Below are 16,708 nucleotides of genomic sequence, written 5' to 3'. Positions count from 1 at the left end.
ATAAAATGATAAAATGATAAATTCACTAGGTAATCATGAAATTTTAAAACATGTATGAACCTAATAAAACATTCTCAAATTGTGTAAAGCAAAAGAATATATAATCACAGGGAGAAGAAAACGAATCTACCAAGAAAGCAGACTATTTGACACCTCCATCCAGTTATTGACAGGACAATCTGACAAAATAAAACTAAAACAAAAGTTAGTTTTAACTTTTTCAAGTTAAAAACATTTTGAATATCCTAATTAGCAAGGTAGGCCAATGGACAAACACCGAAGTTCATCTCCAACCATTAGGTAGAATATATTTTCAAATTCACTTAGAGTATGTATTAAAGACATATACCAGCCAACTCGAAAAAAAATGAGAATGAATATGAAAAGAGGTCCATGTTCTTTGATCTAAAATTTTTAATTATAGGCTTGTCTTAAAAATATTAAATTACCATATGTTTGGAAGATAAAAAGCATAATGTTAAATGGTTTTTGTATTGTAAAAGAGATCACAACATGTTTTTTTCAAAGAATAATGAAAACAATACACATGAACCCTTGTGATATGCAGTAAAAGTGGTGCTTTGGGGGAAATTTATCATTTTGAAAGCTGAGCTGAATTGATTCATTGCTAATTTGGTTTTGCTGGCAACTGCACTCCCAGAATCACCTTCCGTCTCTGGTCCTTGGTTACAGCTGAACAGAAAGGTTGAGAGGAAAAGGGAAGCAAATCTACACCAACAGTCGTCACAGTCAAATGCACTCATGGGCTGTTGCAGAGGCCTATGGCAGGCTTTAGTTTGTCCTCATTGTCACCTGCTCCGTACTCCGCTTTTCTTGCCAACTGCTGGCTGCAATCTTGAAGAACAGTGGCCCACCAGATATGTGGTGCAGGATCACAGCGGTAGATACTACTCAGAAGAAACAGAAGATCTTTCCAAGAACTTCCCCTTCTTGGTGGCCATTTGGGTGGCTAGACCTGCTTGACATCATAGATCTCCCTGCAAGCTCTGACTTTTCCACCCAAACCAGTGCTATACAAGGACTTCTTAGTGACTCTGCAGATTTTCTTTTTGAGAAAAAGTATCAGACTTTAGAGGGTGGTCATGGGCCACCAAATCACCAGGCAACTCATGCTACCCATCATTAACAAAGCAACGTGTGATGAATCCATCAGGCTGTGAAGTTGAATATGCAATCTGGCATTCCATCCATCATTCCCAGAACGGTCATCCCCAAAGAACAAGGCGGAGGTGTGTATCTTCTCTATAACCCAGTTGTCAAGAGCTGAGAAAGCTGAGCTGAGCTGCCAAGTATGTAAAGTAAGCAATCAAAGCCAAAATCAAAGTAACAAGATTTAAACATTTACTGTGATGGTATATGCTTGAGGGTAGCCCAGAAAAAGCACGAGTTCCAATTTTCCACTGTTCCAATTTCCCATCTGGAGAATGATGGCACTGGGTAAGGGGCATATTAGCATAGACCTGGGGGTACATTTCATTGCTGGGGGAGCCCTGAACAAAAGGCTTTTGCGTATTATGAACTCAAGGGCTGAAGGAGGGAGAAGGAGGCACATTAGAAGTGGAAAAGCACTGAGTATTGAGTCAGAGTAGAGAAAAGTGTCTTCAAATTCTCCTCCTTGAGGCCCCAAAAAGTCATTAGTTTTGAGTCCCTGAGATGTAGATGCCTCTAAATGTAGGTGCTTGGGGGTAGGAATGCAGATATGTCCAAGAGCAGGGCCTGCCAGGGGTGCTGAGCCCTTGACTACAGCTCCTTGCAGAGACGAAAGTCACTGGCTGTGCACCAGGTCTACGTGGGAAGGGCAGCTTTCCCCATGTGCTTGCCAGGTGAAGACTTGTAATTGTCTATAGTTGAACCAGAAAGATCACACACATATTAGTAGACAGGAGCTGGACTCTTCAGTAGCCTATGAAGTGAAATAACACCAATTCCATCATCCTCTACTGGTTGATACAGTCATAAAGTTCTGCTCAGGTTCAAGCAAAGGGGACACAGAACCTCACTTCATGGGAGGAGTGTCTACTGCATGTGGGATGGAATGTAGTGTGACCCCCAACTTTGGAAAATACAATCTGCCACAGTGCTTTATATAGTTAAGCCAAGCTTCCATAGGTCCAGAAGGAAGATGTACCAGTTGGCTTTGGCCATGCAACAAATCACTACAAAATTTCTCCAGACTGTAACAGCTTGAAAAAACTATTATTTCATTTAGCTCTGACTTCTGTGGGTCAGCTCTCCAGTCTTCTGGTCTGGTCCAGTTGATCTCTGCTGGCTAGCTCACCTTTGCATGGCCTGTGGGCAGGTCTGCCTGCAGTTGGATCATCTAAGATAGCTTCATTTATACCTGTGGCACGTTGGCAGGTAGTCAGCCATGGCAGTCAGGTGTAGGGACTGGGTTATAGAGCTACATCTCTCCCATCATCCAGCAGGCAGTCAGGACTTCTTTTGCATGAAGTTCCCAGGGTTCCAAAGAGTAGCAAGGAAGAGGGCAGGCCCCAATACCCAACCATTTTCAAATGTTTGCTTATGTCACGTTGCAATCGGTAGGTTGTCCAGCATGGGAGAGAATTTCACAAGACATGTTTGCTGGTTTGAAAATATTATGTACCCCAGAAAATCCATGTTTTAATCTTGAGTCAGTCTTGTCAGGGCAACCATTGCTTTTAGTCCTGATTCAATACTGTAGGTTGGAAGCTTTCAATTAGATTATCTCCAAGGAGATGTGACTCACCCAATTCTGGATGTGACCTTTTGATTAGATAGAGACGTGACTCTACCCATTCCAGGTGGGTCTTGATTAGTTTACTGAAATCTTTTAAAGAGGGAACATTTTGGAGAGAACCAGAAACAACAGAAATGACAAAGCCAAAACTTCAGAGCAGAACTGACAGGAAGAGAACAGAGACACAGGTGTTTGGAGATGCTTGGAGTCCAGCAGACATTGCCATGAGATGTTAAGCAAACCAGAACCTGGAGAGAGCCAAGGGAAGCCAAGAGATGAAAGCCAGCCCTGGAGAAGCAAAGTGAGAAACCCCCACAGGAACAGAGGCTGAAAGCAACGCAGCCCAGGAGCAAGCGACTAGCAAGGGACCAGTATGCCTTCCCAGCTAAAAGAGGTGTTCCTGACCCATCGGCCGTCCTTGAATTGAGGTATCTTTCCCTGGATGCCTTCACTGGACACTTCTATAGGCTTAGAACTGTAAACTCGTCACTTACTAAATTTTCCTTTTCAAAAGCCATTCCAGTTCTGGTATACTGCATTCCAGTAGCTTCCTAACCAGAAAAGCATATATACAGGGAAGGAAACTTTTGCAGACAATTGTACTAACACAACTATAACCAAGAGAATATTTAACAGCCCCAATTACTACCACAGTCTACTATCTGAGCACCAAACCTTTGGTTTGCTAGATCCTTATGGAAACCTGAATGCCCCTTTCCCTGGAGCAGTGCTCCAAAATCCCAATCAAGGCAAAACGCTCAAAGTCTATGATCTCTGTGTGAAGGGCACAAGTTTGTTCAAAGGAAATGATCAGTAGTAATTTCTAGATTAAGTGTGGGTATGGCTCCTCTTGATCTGGAGTCTTATGGACTAAAATGACTTGCTAGCAACCATCCACCCACTCTCCCATATACAGATGGTAATCACAATAAACATGCCCATTATCCCAAGGGAAGAATGAATGACACTCATCAGTCTCTGGTCCAGAGGGATTCTAAATCCTTCTGGGACAGGCATTTTAGGAGCCCCTAACCCTACGACTGGGAATCGATACTTTATTAGACCCTGACTCTGGTTCTGGAAGTAGCCACTTTGTTTACGGTTTTCTGTGGTCTCTAAATCTGCCCTCTGCAGCATTCTTCCTTGTTTACCATCTTCTTGACTACATCTGGATTGAGTTTGGGGGAATAGTCTCTTCTTAGGGACTGAGTAACTCAGCTCATTTTCTCCCAGATTCGTGAGAAAAATAAGTGATCATTGTTTTAAATCACTAAGGTTTAGGGTAGGCTTTTATGTAGCAAATGATAGGTTAAATACTTAACTTTGGCCAATGAAAAATGAATGAAAGTGATGTGTCACTTCCATGTGGAAGAATTTCACTGTCAGGAATAAGGCACTGAGGCTTTCTGGTCTTCCATGGACTGGCCATTGAGGAAGGAAATGCATTCTGAGATGCGGCTCCCTTTAACCCAAATCCCTAAGACACTACCTGAGATGCTTCCTTTGCTGACTCACATTTACTGTGTAGAACGAGCAGACTATAAACCTCTGTTCCTCTGTTGTGTTAAGCAACTGAGATTTTGGAGTTGTTTCCATAACATAATCTAACATGTTCTGACTAATACAAGGCATAATAAGATAGGAACAGAAATGAATGAAACAAAAAACAAAAATGCAATACAGAGTACCAGCAAAGAAAAAAGGTTGGTCATTGAAATAGTTAAAACAAAACAGACATCTGATGGGATTATTTGGGGAAAAGAGAAGGCATAAGAAGATACATTATAAATAAAACCTTAGAGCAGATGTTAAAATGATAGAAAGAGAATAGCATTAGCAAATGAATGCCATCAGATTTGAGAAGTTGAATGAAACGCAAAAATTATTTTAGGAATCTTATCAAAACTGGCTTAAGAAATAAAATTAGAATTACTAAATAATCCAGTTGCTATCAAAGAAATCAAAGCAGACGTTTCAAAGTCTCCCTACAAAGAAAGCCACAAGGCCATGTGACTATGCAAATTCTACCAACTCTTCCCAATACAATGAAAAACTCTTTCAGAAAATTGGAAAAGAAAGCAAACTCCCTGACTTATTATATAGGACTGGTAAAACTTAAATCAAAAAATAGTAATAGATGGCTGTTTGACGAAAGAACATTCCAAATTTCTTTCACCAAAGAACACAGAGTCATTTCTCATTATCCATGGGTGTTAAATTGCATAACATCACTGCGAACACTGAATTAGGGAAAACTGAACCATTGTCCCTAAAGAAAATACAAGGTTAGGCTCCTGTAAGCTTGTGTGCACAACATTTCAACAAGTAATCAATACAAAACCTTGTTTGATGTGTGCTTATGTTTTCAAGACACCTTACATCTTTTGCTTTCTCCTTAAATTTGCATCAGCGGTTCCCTAGGAAGTTTTCTGTTGCACCAGCCTTTTAGAGACTGCCTCCATGTAGACTCATCACTGCCTTCAGAACATTTCACAGCAACACTTAAACAGAGCCTCTGAACACAAATTGAAGCAAGTTTAATAAAAAACCGCAGTGGGCCAGGTAATTGGAGCTCCTTAGTTAAGGGTGTTCATTCATGGCCTCCAAAAGGCCTGCCAGCAGGACTACACCTGCCAGAACAAAGCTTACCCAACACATGGATATTCTCCATAAAGTACAGTGCAGCCTTCCTGCACTTAAGAGTACTAGACAGCACTTCAGCGCTATTCTTGGGACCATTTTAAACAGCACAATCAACACTCAAAAGCAGAAAAATGCAAAACACGCTACACTAAGTATGTTGCGAAAAGGACACATGGTCACAGAATGAGAACAGAAACAGGAAGGCAGAGCATGCCCTTGTTTGACCTTGGCTGGGAACAAGGTCATAAGGCTGATGGGGCAGCTCACATTTTTTTGCCACTTTGCACGTCCTGAATGACCAAAAGGGTTGAGTGAATATTGATTTGGATGTTATGAATATATTTTAGCAAGTAGGTGAATTGGCAAATATGAAATTTGTGAACAATGAGGATTGACTATACTTGCAAAGTCATAAAGTGTCATACCTAACGTTGTATAAAAAGATATCATGAAAATTGCCTTTGCTCTAGGAATAAACGATTGTCTAATATTGGAAAATCTACAATAATTATTCACTACATTGACAGATTAAAAACAACAAAGAAGGAATGTGATTCTCTCAATTTGGCATAATTCAACACCCAATCACAATAAAATCTGTTTTGTAAATTAGAATAAAATCTCAATCTGGGTCTCCAGTGTCTTGGAGCAGCTAGTAAAAAACAAATCAATCAATCAATCAATGAAAAACCATGGAACTGTAACCCATACCAAACTTTAAAATCTGTTCTATAACTACTTGTTAAAATGTACTCGGAAATTTGTCCTTTTTTTGTATATATGTTATGTTTCATAATAAAACAGTTTTAAAAAAATCTCAATCTGATAAGTATAAATACAAAAGTTTCACCAAAATCATCCTAAATGGATAAATTTGAAATGATTTTACTGAAAATAAAAAAAAAACAAGAATACCCACAATCACTAATTTTGACAATATTCTGTAAGTTTCCCTAGCCAGGACAAAAAGACAAGAATAAAGAAATTAAATGTCTTACTACAAGAAAAGTGGAAATAAAACTCCCATTATTTTCAGATGTCATGATAGTCTATGAGGAAACTTGAAAGTATTTGCAGTTCAATTGCTAGTAATAACAGGATATGCTAGCCAAGTTACCTTGACATAAAATTATACACAAAAATGCAATTATATTTCTTCAACATGCAACATAATAATAGAAATCACAATTTTCTTAAAAAAAAAACACCATTAACAGTTGCTTGTTAAAAAACAAGCAACAAAACTACAAAATAGGGCTTTAGATTGGAGAATACGAACCCCATATAAAAAATTATAAAATTATATAGAGCACATAAATTAATGAAGAGAAAAACTAACTAAAATATCAATTCTTAGCAAATGGAACGATATATTAAAATGACACTAACAAGATCCCAATAGCAATCGTTATGCGGAAATTAAAATGTTGATTCTAAAATTTATATGGAAGAACAAGGCTGAGAATAGCCAAGACACTTGTTAAGGAGTTGAAGAGGAATGCACTTACTTCCCATGACCTATCTAAATATTATTTTAAAGCTTTCGGAATTATACATTACAGTATTAGTGCAGCTTTTTAAAAATATCACCATGGAACAGAACAGAAAACCCATTACAAACCACCCATACAGGGAATTCTGATATATGACAAAGATGGGGAAAGAAGGACTTGAACCAGAACTGCAAAAATTGATTTCCAACAAGGGGAAAAATGTAAATGGTTGTGTGTGTGTGTGTGTGTAAATCATGTACTGACATAATGATAAAGTAAAAACAGAACTAAGAGCATGATAAACACAAAATTGCATATGATGCTTTTATCTGCAAGCACAAGAGTCAAATGGGATCAGTGGAGAATTCAGATAGGAATATGTTCTCAGAGGTATTCTAGTTTGGACTGGGTTTATGAGTGTTTATTTTAATAGAGATAAATAATGGAGCCATGCATAATCAAATAGAGAAAATTGTAAAGAATCAAAGATTCTGATTAAGCCCTTTCTGTGCACCCAAAGTCCAATGTAGAAGAAAATGTGTATCATGTTTTTGAATTAATTGTAAGCCAATGATGGGAAAGGATTAAGCATTAGGGCACCATACATAGAAGTTATATTACCATTTCTTCATTATCGGTTCCATTTGTATTTACCTGTCATCTTTATTTCCTGAATTTTTAACATCACAAGGTAGTTTGGTTCTAGTAATAAAACAGTTTAAACTTTTGTATTCTTTATAATGTCCACAGATCACTCGCAGTTTGAAATCTTAATTATTTTGCCCTTTATTTATATATATAGCTTTAAAAATACAGGAAATTCTAAATACAGCAGTGATGTGGTGGGGCAAAAGCACAGAAGAATGAATTCCAAGACCTTTAGTGCATCCTTGCTACAATAACCCCAAATCATGATTGTCTGAGGGCTATCAAAGCACACTGAAGAAATGGGTAGAAATTTTCATTCCAAAACCTTGCATTCAGGGGCCCCCATGACAATTGCACTCATCTGCCATCTTCTGCACCAGGACATTTCTTTACAACAGTGACCTTCAAGATGGGAGTTATTCGTGGGATTCTCACAGACAACCCTGACTATCTGGGCAGCTTAGGGATGCTAAGGGATGTCAGCATTTTAAAAAGAAACTCTTGTACTTAAGAATGCATGTTATGGGTGCATTCAGCAGGCAGAGTTCTCGCCTGCCATACCAGAGACTCAGGTCTGATTCTGCATGTTTCAAATGCAACAAATTATTTATTCAATGTATTTTAATTGCCTTATTAATTTAAACTTCCCTTTTCAGGCATCAATTTGTTGTTATTTTGGTTTGTTTTTTAATGTGACTTTGTTCAACTCAGTGATACAAATTGTCTCATGTATTCCTAGTAGTTGTGACCCACTCTCTGTCTTGGCACCATTGTTCTAGAACCCCGGCAGATCGGAAACACTAGTTGAGAAAGCAGCTCACAATCATTTTAGTGTTGAGCTTGTTCTTAGGATGCCCAATACTCTGTCATTGGAGTCTAGTTCCAAATGTAAGCAGAAATTAAAAAAAAAAAAAGAGAGTTATTTTTGTAACATTGCCAGAAGTAGTTGGACTAATAAAGTCTTCTTCCAAATCTCTCCTCATGGTGGGTTTAATGTATCCTCATACAAAGAAGGCATTGAAGTAACATCAGCGCAGGTTTCATTTGGTGAAATGTCCAAACACACCAGGTGGCTCAAAAAACCTCTCTCTCCTCCCAAATGTACCTTGGGGTTGCAATCCAGGATGGCCAGTGTCAATTTCTTAGTTCCAAATCAAGAAACATGCTAAGCATCATCTTACTACTCTTGGTAATTTCGTATAGAATTTTATCCCAGGTTAACAAAACTGAAAAAACTGAAGGGCAATATGTGCTGATTTGACAAGAATCTGAGTGCTAGAAAGTGTTAAAGTTAGGTCAAAATGTAACTTTTAATTGAACCATCCATGTTCTTCCTTATTTCCATTTTTTAATAACTCATAGTCATACGTGTAATAACTTTCATCACACAAGAAGGAACATATCCCGACCGTTCCACACTGAGAATCAGAAATCCTAGTACTCATTTCATTTTCTGCCTGGCATTACCTACACAAGCTCTTAGCAAGGAAAGCCACATGCAGCCCAGAAACAACAGCAACGGTGATTTCCATCTGTTGAGACAACACGTACCAGGGGTGGTACTAACGGCCCTTTTGACTCATCTCATTGTTCCCCACAGAGCTCCAAGAGTCTGGATCTGTTATGCACCTGATGTCGCAGATGAAGAAACTGAGGCTGGGGCACATAAATGAACTTGTCAGGAACACCCTGTAAACGGCAAGACTGAGACCCAAGTCAAGTCGCGACTACAAGGTTTGTGCTCTTAACCACTTAAGCTCCAGGAGGGAAATGACAGCTGCTCAGGAAAAGCAATGATGGCTAGAAATTAACCATCTGTTAATTAATACCTGTAATGTGGTCACCTCTGTGTGAAGCACCAAGTGGTGACTTTCTTCCCTCCCAGAATGAAGAAGCAGTTGAGAAGACAAGACTAATCCACAAAAGTTTCCTAAACTTCAGATGACAGTAACGTAGTAGTGAAGTTATTTTGTATAGTCCGCAAGCTTTGTAGGCATAGGAGGGGATGCAGGTGGGAATGGTGGGTATAGGTAGTTGTTAAACTCCAGAAGGAAAGGGTTGACTTGGCTGGGCAGATATGGATGCTCTAAGTCCGAGGGATCCAAGCTGGTACCATGGAGTTTAAGGGACCATATCAGTGCATTGGAGATGAGACCCTTCAGGATGGAGCACCACCAGGCATAGTGATGATCACATTTCTCAAAAGAACCAGTCAGGCTCCACAGTTTGCCATGCTGCCAATATCAAGGCATTGAGAGGTCCAGGGTACCTGGAGATTTGGGAGTTATGCCCAAGCTAGCTTCAACTCTCCAAGCCCCAGGAACTGCTAATCGACTATTAAAGTTATTACTACCACTACAAAACACCTTAGCAGAATAACATTTCAGCTCTAACAGTGTTTCTATATTTCAAATAGAAATTTGATTTTAAAATATCAGTAAGAATCCATAAGTTTCAGGTAAAGCTTAATGGAAGTGGATATTGCCTGTCACGGTATTTCTAGCAGGGGCTTTCCAGACCACACAAGTAAAGCTATAAGTGAGTCATCTGCTTGATGAGGAAGGTACTGGGAATATTTACCATAAGGAAAATAAACAATGCCGCCATTTCAATTAGTTAATCATGAGGAGGCACTTCTATCACAAATTCCTTTTTACATTAAACGAAAAAAGCATAGAAATGTGTCTCAGTTTATTTTGGATTTCAAAGAAGAATGAAGGTTGAGGGTGTAAGTATCTCTGTGGCCATGTTTCCTAGGGAACTTTCCCTAGCAAGGAGTCAACTTCCCGGATGTGGTCCCAGCTCTACATCTGAGTGATCTTGAGAAAATAATTTTCTCTAGGTTCCAGGTTTCACATCTGTAGAATGAGTGCCCTTCTAACAATTAAATAGAGCTATGGCAGACCCCCTAACATCTAATGGTTCCTGGGAAGTTATTCTGTGCCTTTCTGTGCCATTCTGACTACCTCATCAGGTAAGCATATCCCATTTTACAAACAAGGAAACTAGGATGCAGAAAGGTTAAATAACTTGTCCAATGACACAGAGATAGAAAGGGAGAAAGCCTAAATTCCAGTGGAGATAAGTAAGATGCTCTTAACCATTATACTCCATTGTCTTTCTAAGACAAGGAAGGCAAGGTCATTTGCATATATTTTATTTATGTATTTTAATAGTCAATGGATGTTTCCAAATCTTTCATGCTAGCCCTCCAAATTGCAACATTTTTTCCTACAGAAAATAACGGTTTTTCCTTGGCCTTTATTTATACCACAGTTAAATTATAACTAAAATGATTTACTGAATTCATGGTTACAAATTGCAAACACCCTCAAAGTAAGATTTTCCTGCAAGTACAGAAATGTGCAAAAAAAATGGCTCTTTAGCTACCTTCACTCCAATATCTAAGAACATGCATCTAATCCTCTCTAGCCCCAGAATTAAGGAAATAGAGAACATATGCACTGATTTCTCTGTTCCTTGGAAGAAATGATGAGCATATTTATCTGCCTTCTCTATCCTTTATCTCTAATGATGCTGAGGGGTTTAACTTCTCCTTGCTGGCATCATTCCACAGGCCCTAGGGGTGTTGAAAGTTTGTCTGAAATAATAAAAATGATTTCCCTCTTCAAATTATTGAGATTTTTGCTTGTTTTTTCCTTTGTGCATCTTAGAAGAAATAAGATTCTTTTCCAATGTATAGATAAAAGAAACCCTGATAGATCTGCCCCCAGACAAAAAAATCTGCTGTTGGAAATTGATTTGTAATGAAAAGTTCTTCTGGCTTTTGCTTTTAAAGATCTAGCTCATAAACTCACTGTAAAAGTAGGAAGGTAGACAATATTCTATGTAAAAATCATGCAAATTTTCATATTTTATAAGAGCATATATTCTTTTACAAATTTCAATATCATGTCCAAAAACTAAAATAAAAAAATAATTTTAGTGCAATATCTGACTTTTGAACCCTATCGTAATCAATGGACAACGGAGCTAATAGTGCAATCATAATGACATTCTTTCATGAATTATAACAAATGTACCACACTAATGTAAGGTGTTAAAAATAAGGCGGTATGTGGGGGAAAATGAAATTAAATTTTAAAAAAAGTAAGAAAGAAATAGTGGGAATTAAGTTTTTCCCCATTTACCTTGAAATAATATGGACTATTTCTGATAATAAATTTTAGCCCAAACAAATCTGGCTGGGGTCAAAAAGTATTGTGACAAAATAAAAAAATTATGTCAACCTTTCCTAACAATGACAGGAAGATTTTCAGAAACACTCATTGATTTGGGACATAATAAATGAGAAAGAATTTAATTCTGAGAAAGTGTTTCCATGCATTGAGTAATGAGAACCAGTTCTGAGAAGCTAAGACGTGGAACTCAAATGTTGGTGTCCTCAGTTCTAAGCTTTGCAATACAAGGCGTCCAGATGAATTTGCTCATCACGTCCCAACAATTACCCCCATACCTGCCACTTCGTAGGCACTCAGTAAACTAATGCCAAACACAGCATAAGTCAGAATTTTTCATGAAAATTTTCTACGGTGAGCAACAGAAATATTTTCCATATTTCTAAGCAGAATAGCTCAATTCAAGATAAGCTATTGTGTGCTTTATTTACTTTTCTTCATGCCTTCAGTTTTTTTTTAACAAATATGAGACTAAGCCAATATTAGAGCTTTTTATATAGAAAATAACCAATTCAGCAAGATTGTGAAGTTTCTAGTCAGGGTTTATTCTCATAGCACAATACAAATACCTTGAGGATTGCTTTCACTTCATGATTGGAATGTATATTGAAATTAAATGGAATCACTTTGGGACAATGCCAATTAGAGTATACTAAATCAAGAGGATGCATGTCTCATGCTTTTTAATAGATAGTTAAATCACCTCATGCACAGGCATTTACATATAGCAAAAATAAAGTCACTAAGTACCTGGAATTTTCTAGAATCATTTTGTAGTCAAAATGCTCTAGGAGACTATGAATTTGTGTTAAGAAAATCACTAGACTTTTTCTACCGTGAGAACTGATGAAAGTCTAACAGAAATCAGAATCAAGCAGATTCAGGGGAAAGAAGGAATCTGTCCAAGATCTCAGGCAGCAAAAATAGATCTGCTTAGCTTCTGAATTACATCAGAGCCCAGCTATTCTAGTAAAGTGTTCTAAGGTGGAAGTCCTGAGGCAGGGCCCAAAAGCAGCTATTTTCCATATCCCAAGGTGGACCTAACAGAAGACAAACTCAACTCAGTCTGATAAAGGAACTCAATCCTTTCACATGAACACAGTTCTAAAAGTTCACGTGATCCCATCTTCAAATGCTCCCACCCAACCCTCTTTGACAATCTGGATGGATCATTTTTTTTGGAAAGCGAAGATCCTGGTTATCATATCACTGAAAGCAAAATAGAAATAAGCTGTTGGGAGCTCAGAATTGTCCTAGTCCTTCCAGAGGTCAAGTTCGGGAGGGCAGGGTCCCATTTCCAGCAGCCAGGTCCCACTTCTGACCCAGCCCAGCAGCCACACTCGGGGTCTCCAACTAAAGCAGTTCCTCTACTGGACCAAGCCACTTTCTCTCATTGTGGACATTTCCACAAAACTTGTCATCTCAAAGACATAAAGATATAAACATAGTAGGTATCAGACCACAGACCAGGTACAGCAAAAAACAGGATCTATTTCACTGTCCCTGGACCTCATTCTGGGTGTGTCACAGAAATTGCTCACTTTCTGCTAAAAATGGATTTAGATGAATGCAAAGAAAGTACAGAAATTATTAATTAATAAAGGAAAACTTAGGATGCATGAATTTTTTCAAAAGGATACCACTGTAGCATCTGTGCCAAGTAAAATGCAACATAAATAGAAAAAAGACAAGTTAAAGAGAGGTGCTTTAGGCTCAACCAGATTTAATCTCTAATGGTCTGAAAGAATATCTATATCAATAAGAGTTTTTAAATGAGAGCTCTGTGACATAGAAAATAAAATGGGGTGGGGGGGCAGAGTGATGAACATCACATTTGTCTTTAAATATATTAATGGTGCTATAAATAGACCATCACCTGCTCACCCTTTCCATTTAGAGGAGAACAAGCCAGATGGGTTTGAATTACAGATTCAAGAGAAGCACAAGCAGAAATGTCCTAGCAGAAGGAACTTCCAGAGGAAAACTCTGGCATTCTGTTCTTCCCTGCAGGTAAAGGGGGAAACAAAGGAAGTGGCTGTGGAGACACTGCTTGCCAATGAGGCGGAACTAAAGGTTCCCCGGAAGTCACCCTTTTCAATCACAAAAGTAGTAAAGAGAGATGCAGGGGACATTCTAGGGAGCATCAGAAACTGGTTAGGCTGGCAAGGTCTGGGGACTGCCCCAGATTCATGCTCAAACATCAAAAAACAGAGAAGCACTCTCTGCTCCACGCTGCATAGGACAAGAATCTGTTTGTGATCTGTGGCATCATGGCCTTCCACCTTCTATTTTCTATTTTTTCCCTCCTTGAGCTCATTGTATAATGAAAGAAAAGGGAAAACCTTATTTTTTAAAGAACCCCATGAAGGTATCAACATTCCCCATGCATAATATTTGAGTACCATCTGGCTCAGAATCTCACAAATTGCCAAATACCAAGGACAGCTATTTTGTGCACTTGGTGAAATGCAAGCAAGCATCCATTTCTTTGCTCCGTGGACACAAAAACATAAAGGTGCATATTTGTGCAATAAGCACACACACACAGCAAATATCATTCAGTGGAGACATGTTCCAGATCAACAACGGTCCAAAATCTCCAGGGGAAATCGATGTCTCCCACAACATCTGGACACATACATCACTGGCGGTGCAAAACTTTGAATGACAAACCAAGAGATCAGTTAACAGGAAGTTTACTGCCATCTACAGATTTCCCCTCACAGTTGAGGGGGCGAACCAAGGATTGCTGCTTGGAAGAAATATACAAATTGGCAACACTGACATCAGCTGTGGCGTTGCATGATGCTCCCCGTGATGAAATCCACACTTTAATAATTTGTACAAAACAGATTATTAAAACAGTCAACACGACTAGCCCCTCTTTGGAATGACAGGAAACTTACAGTACACCCGAACTGCTGCTTACTCTCAGCCTCTGGGGATGCATTTTTCACAACAGGTCAACCCTGCCATCGCTTTCTGTCTGATGGGGCTAAACAGATACATAGTTAAAGGCAAAGACGTATAATAATAAAATATTTCGTTTCCCTTTCTATTAACCACTTTTCCAAGGCGTGCTTTTCCCAGCGTCAAATCAAGTCCGCGCGGGGACAGGGGCAGCAGATAGAGACGCGGGGCGGGGGAGCGCAGGGCCAACGCCAGGGGTGCTAAGACTTGAGGCCTCTGAGTTGGCGAGGGGCGCGCAGAGATGGCAAAGCCAATCGCCCTGCCCGTCCCCCGCTGCAACTTTATTTGGGGCTGAGCCTCCCCGGGAAACTTTTCTCTTCTCCGCAGCCCGGAGCCGAGCCAGGCGGGCGGCGGCGGGCCGAGGGCTTGAACCCGGAGGGACGCGGCTCGGCCGGGCGGACCCCCCGCCTCGGGGGCGAGGACCAGCGGGGGCACCGAGCGCGGAGGCCACTCACCAGCCCGAGCGCGAAGAAGACGGCGAGCAGGGCGAGGCAGGTGCCCATGACGATGAGCAGCAGGAAGACGATGAGAGGGTGCTGCTGGCTCATGCAGTAGTAGGACTCGTACAGCCAGTCCCGGGACCGCTGCAGCCCGTCGCCGCCGCCCGCCGCCGCCGCCGCCGCTGCCTCGGCGCGGTCCCGCAGGTAGCGGCGCCGCCGCATCGCCTCCTGCCACATCGGGGCGGCTCGCGGGCCGCGCGCTCCACCCCCGGCCCTGCCCGCGCCGCCTCCCGGCCCGGCTGCGGCGCCCGAGAGCTGCGCGCTGGGGCCTTGGGCGCGGGCGGAGCTCGGCCCCCAGCGGGGCGCGCGGACGCGGGCGGGGACCGCCGGGCGGCTCGGGGCCGCGGCAGGGGCGGGCTCGACGGGAGGGGCCCTCGCGGCCCGCCTCGCCGCTCCCCTGGCTCGGGTCCCCGCCCCCGACCCGCCTCGACAGCCCTCGCCCCCCAGCCGCGACGCACCCGGCCCGCCTGGACCCGCCCCCTCCGGCCCGCCTCCGCACCCCCTCGGTCCGCCTCGCGTCCCGCATCCCGGCCTCCTGCACGCGGGCGGAGCCGACCCCTCCCGCGGCCCCCACCTCAGTCCCTGGGTCCCCCACCCTCCTCGGCCCTATGTCAGCCTAGCGCCGGGGGTGGGGGACTCCGTCCCTCTGTCACCACCCCCATCTCCCACTTCTCTCAGAGGGCTGTGGGGAGGGGGCGCCCACCCTCGGGTCCCCATTTATAGAGGGTTCCTGGAGGGTGGGAGGGCGGGTGGGGGCTCAGAGCGCAATCAGCAAGATATGGGGTCACACCTTCCTGCCCCCAGCCTCTGAGAGTGCTCCGCCCCTTCTCTTACCCTCCCCTGCACCGTCTGAGGGCTCAGTGGGAGTGCAAGGGGGTCACACCGTCCTGCCACCACCACCACCCACCATCCCCCCCCCCCCCCCCGCACACACACTTTCCCACCTCTCTCAGAAAACAGCGGCGGGGGATGGGCCTCCCGCCCGTTTGGCGAGGGAGGGGTCAGGTCACCTTTCGGCTCCCCCCACCCCACCCCGCGCGCACACACACACACACACATACACACACACACACACACACACACACACACACACACACGCAGGCAAAGGGCAGCGGGGGACCTCCTCCTTGACACTGTCAGCTCCGGAGAAGATATCTCCAGCGCCCCCTGTACCCACCCCCATAGGTAGGTTTATCTTTATCTCTCATCTTTCCTTCTCTTTATCTCTCATCTCCGTGCCACGGAGGCGGGGTCCCCAGGCCCCTCTCCGCTCTTTCCGAGGGCAACCGGGACGCCCTGCAGGGGCGGGAAAGCGCTGGGCTGGAGGAGAGCCCTTAGCAGGGAGCAGCCCCCAAACGCGCAGCAGAGGGTGCTGTGGTGAACTGTGCGCCCCCGCCGTGTCCTCCGGGAAACAGTGTCCCCTGCACCCTGCTCTTGCAGCTGAGATCATACTTGGGAGCTACCGGCTGGGCCCAGGTTTCCCGTGGCGGGGGAGTGAAGGTGGGTGAGCTGTGG

General features: G+C 42.4%; 1 protein-coding gene across 2 annotated transcripts in view; it reads right to left on the bottom strand.

The window, feature by feature from the left end:
* The window catches only part of ADCY2 (adenylate cyclase 2), a 430,316-nt gene extending 414,946 nt beyond the window's left edge, over positions 1 to 15,370 (bottom strand). Inside the window, exon 1 of one of the 2 annotated variants that reach the window (XM_077116823.1) lies at positions 15,149 to 15,370. In XM_077116823.1, coding sequence (XP_076972938.1) covers positions 15,149 to 15,370 — 222 coding nt within the window. The remainder of the gene's footprint in view (positions 1 to 15,148) is intronic. The other variant, XM_077116824.1, reaches the window with a different exon arrangement.
* Between the last annotated feature and the right edge of the window lie 1,338 nt (positions 15,371 to 16,708).

The sequence above is a fragment of the Tamandua tetradactyla genome, chromosome 9, assembly GCF_023851605.1.
Source record: "Tamandua tetradactyla isolate mTamTet1 chromosome 9, mTamTet1.pri, whole genome shotgun sequence".
Lineage (NCBI taxonomy): Eukaryota > Metazoa > Chordata > Mammalia > Pilosa > Myrmecophagidae > Tamandua > Tamandua tetradactyla.
This window is presented reverse-complemented; position numbering and strand designations above follow the sequence as displayed.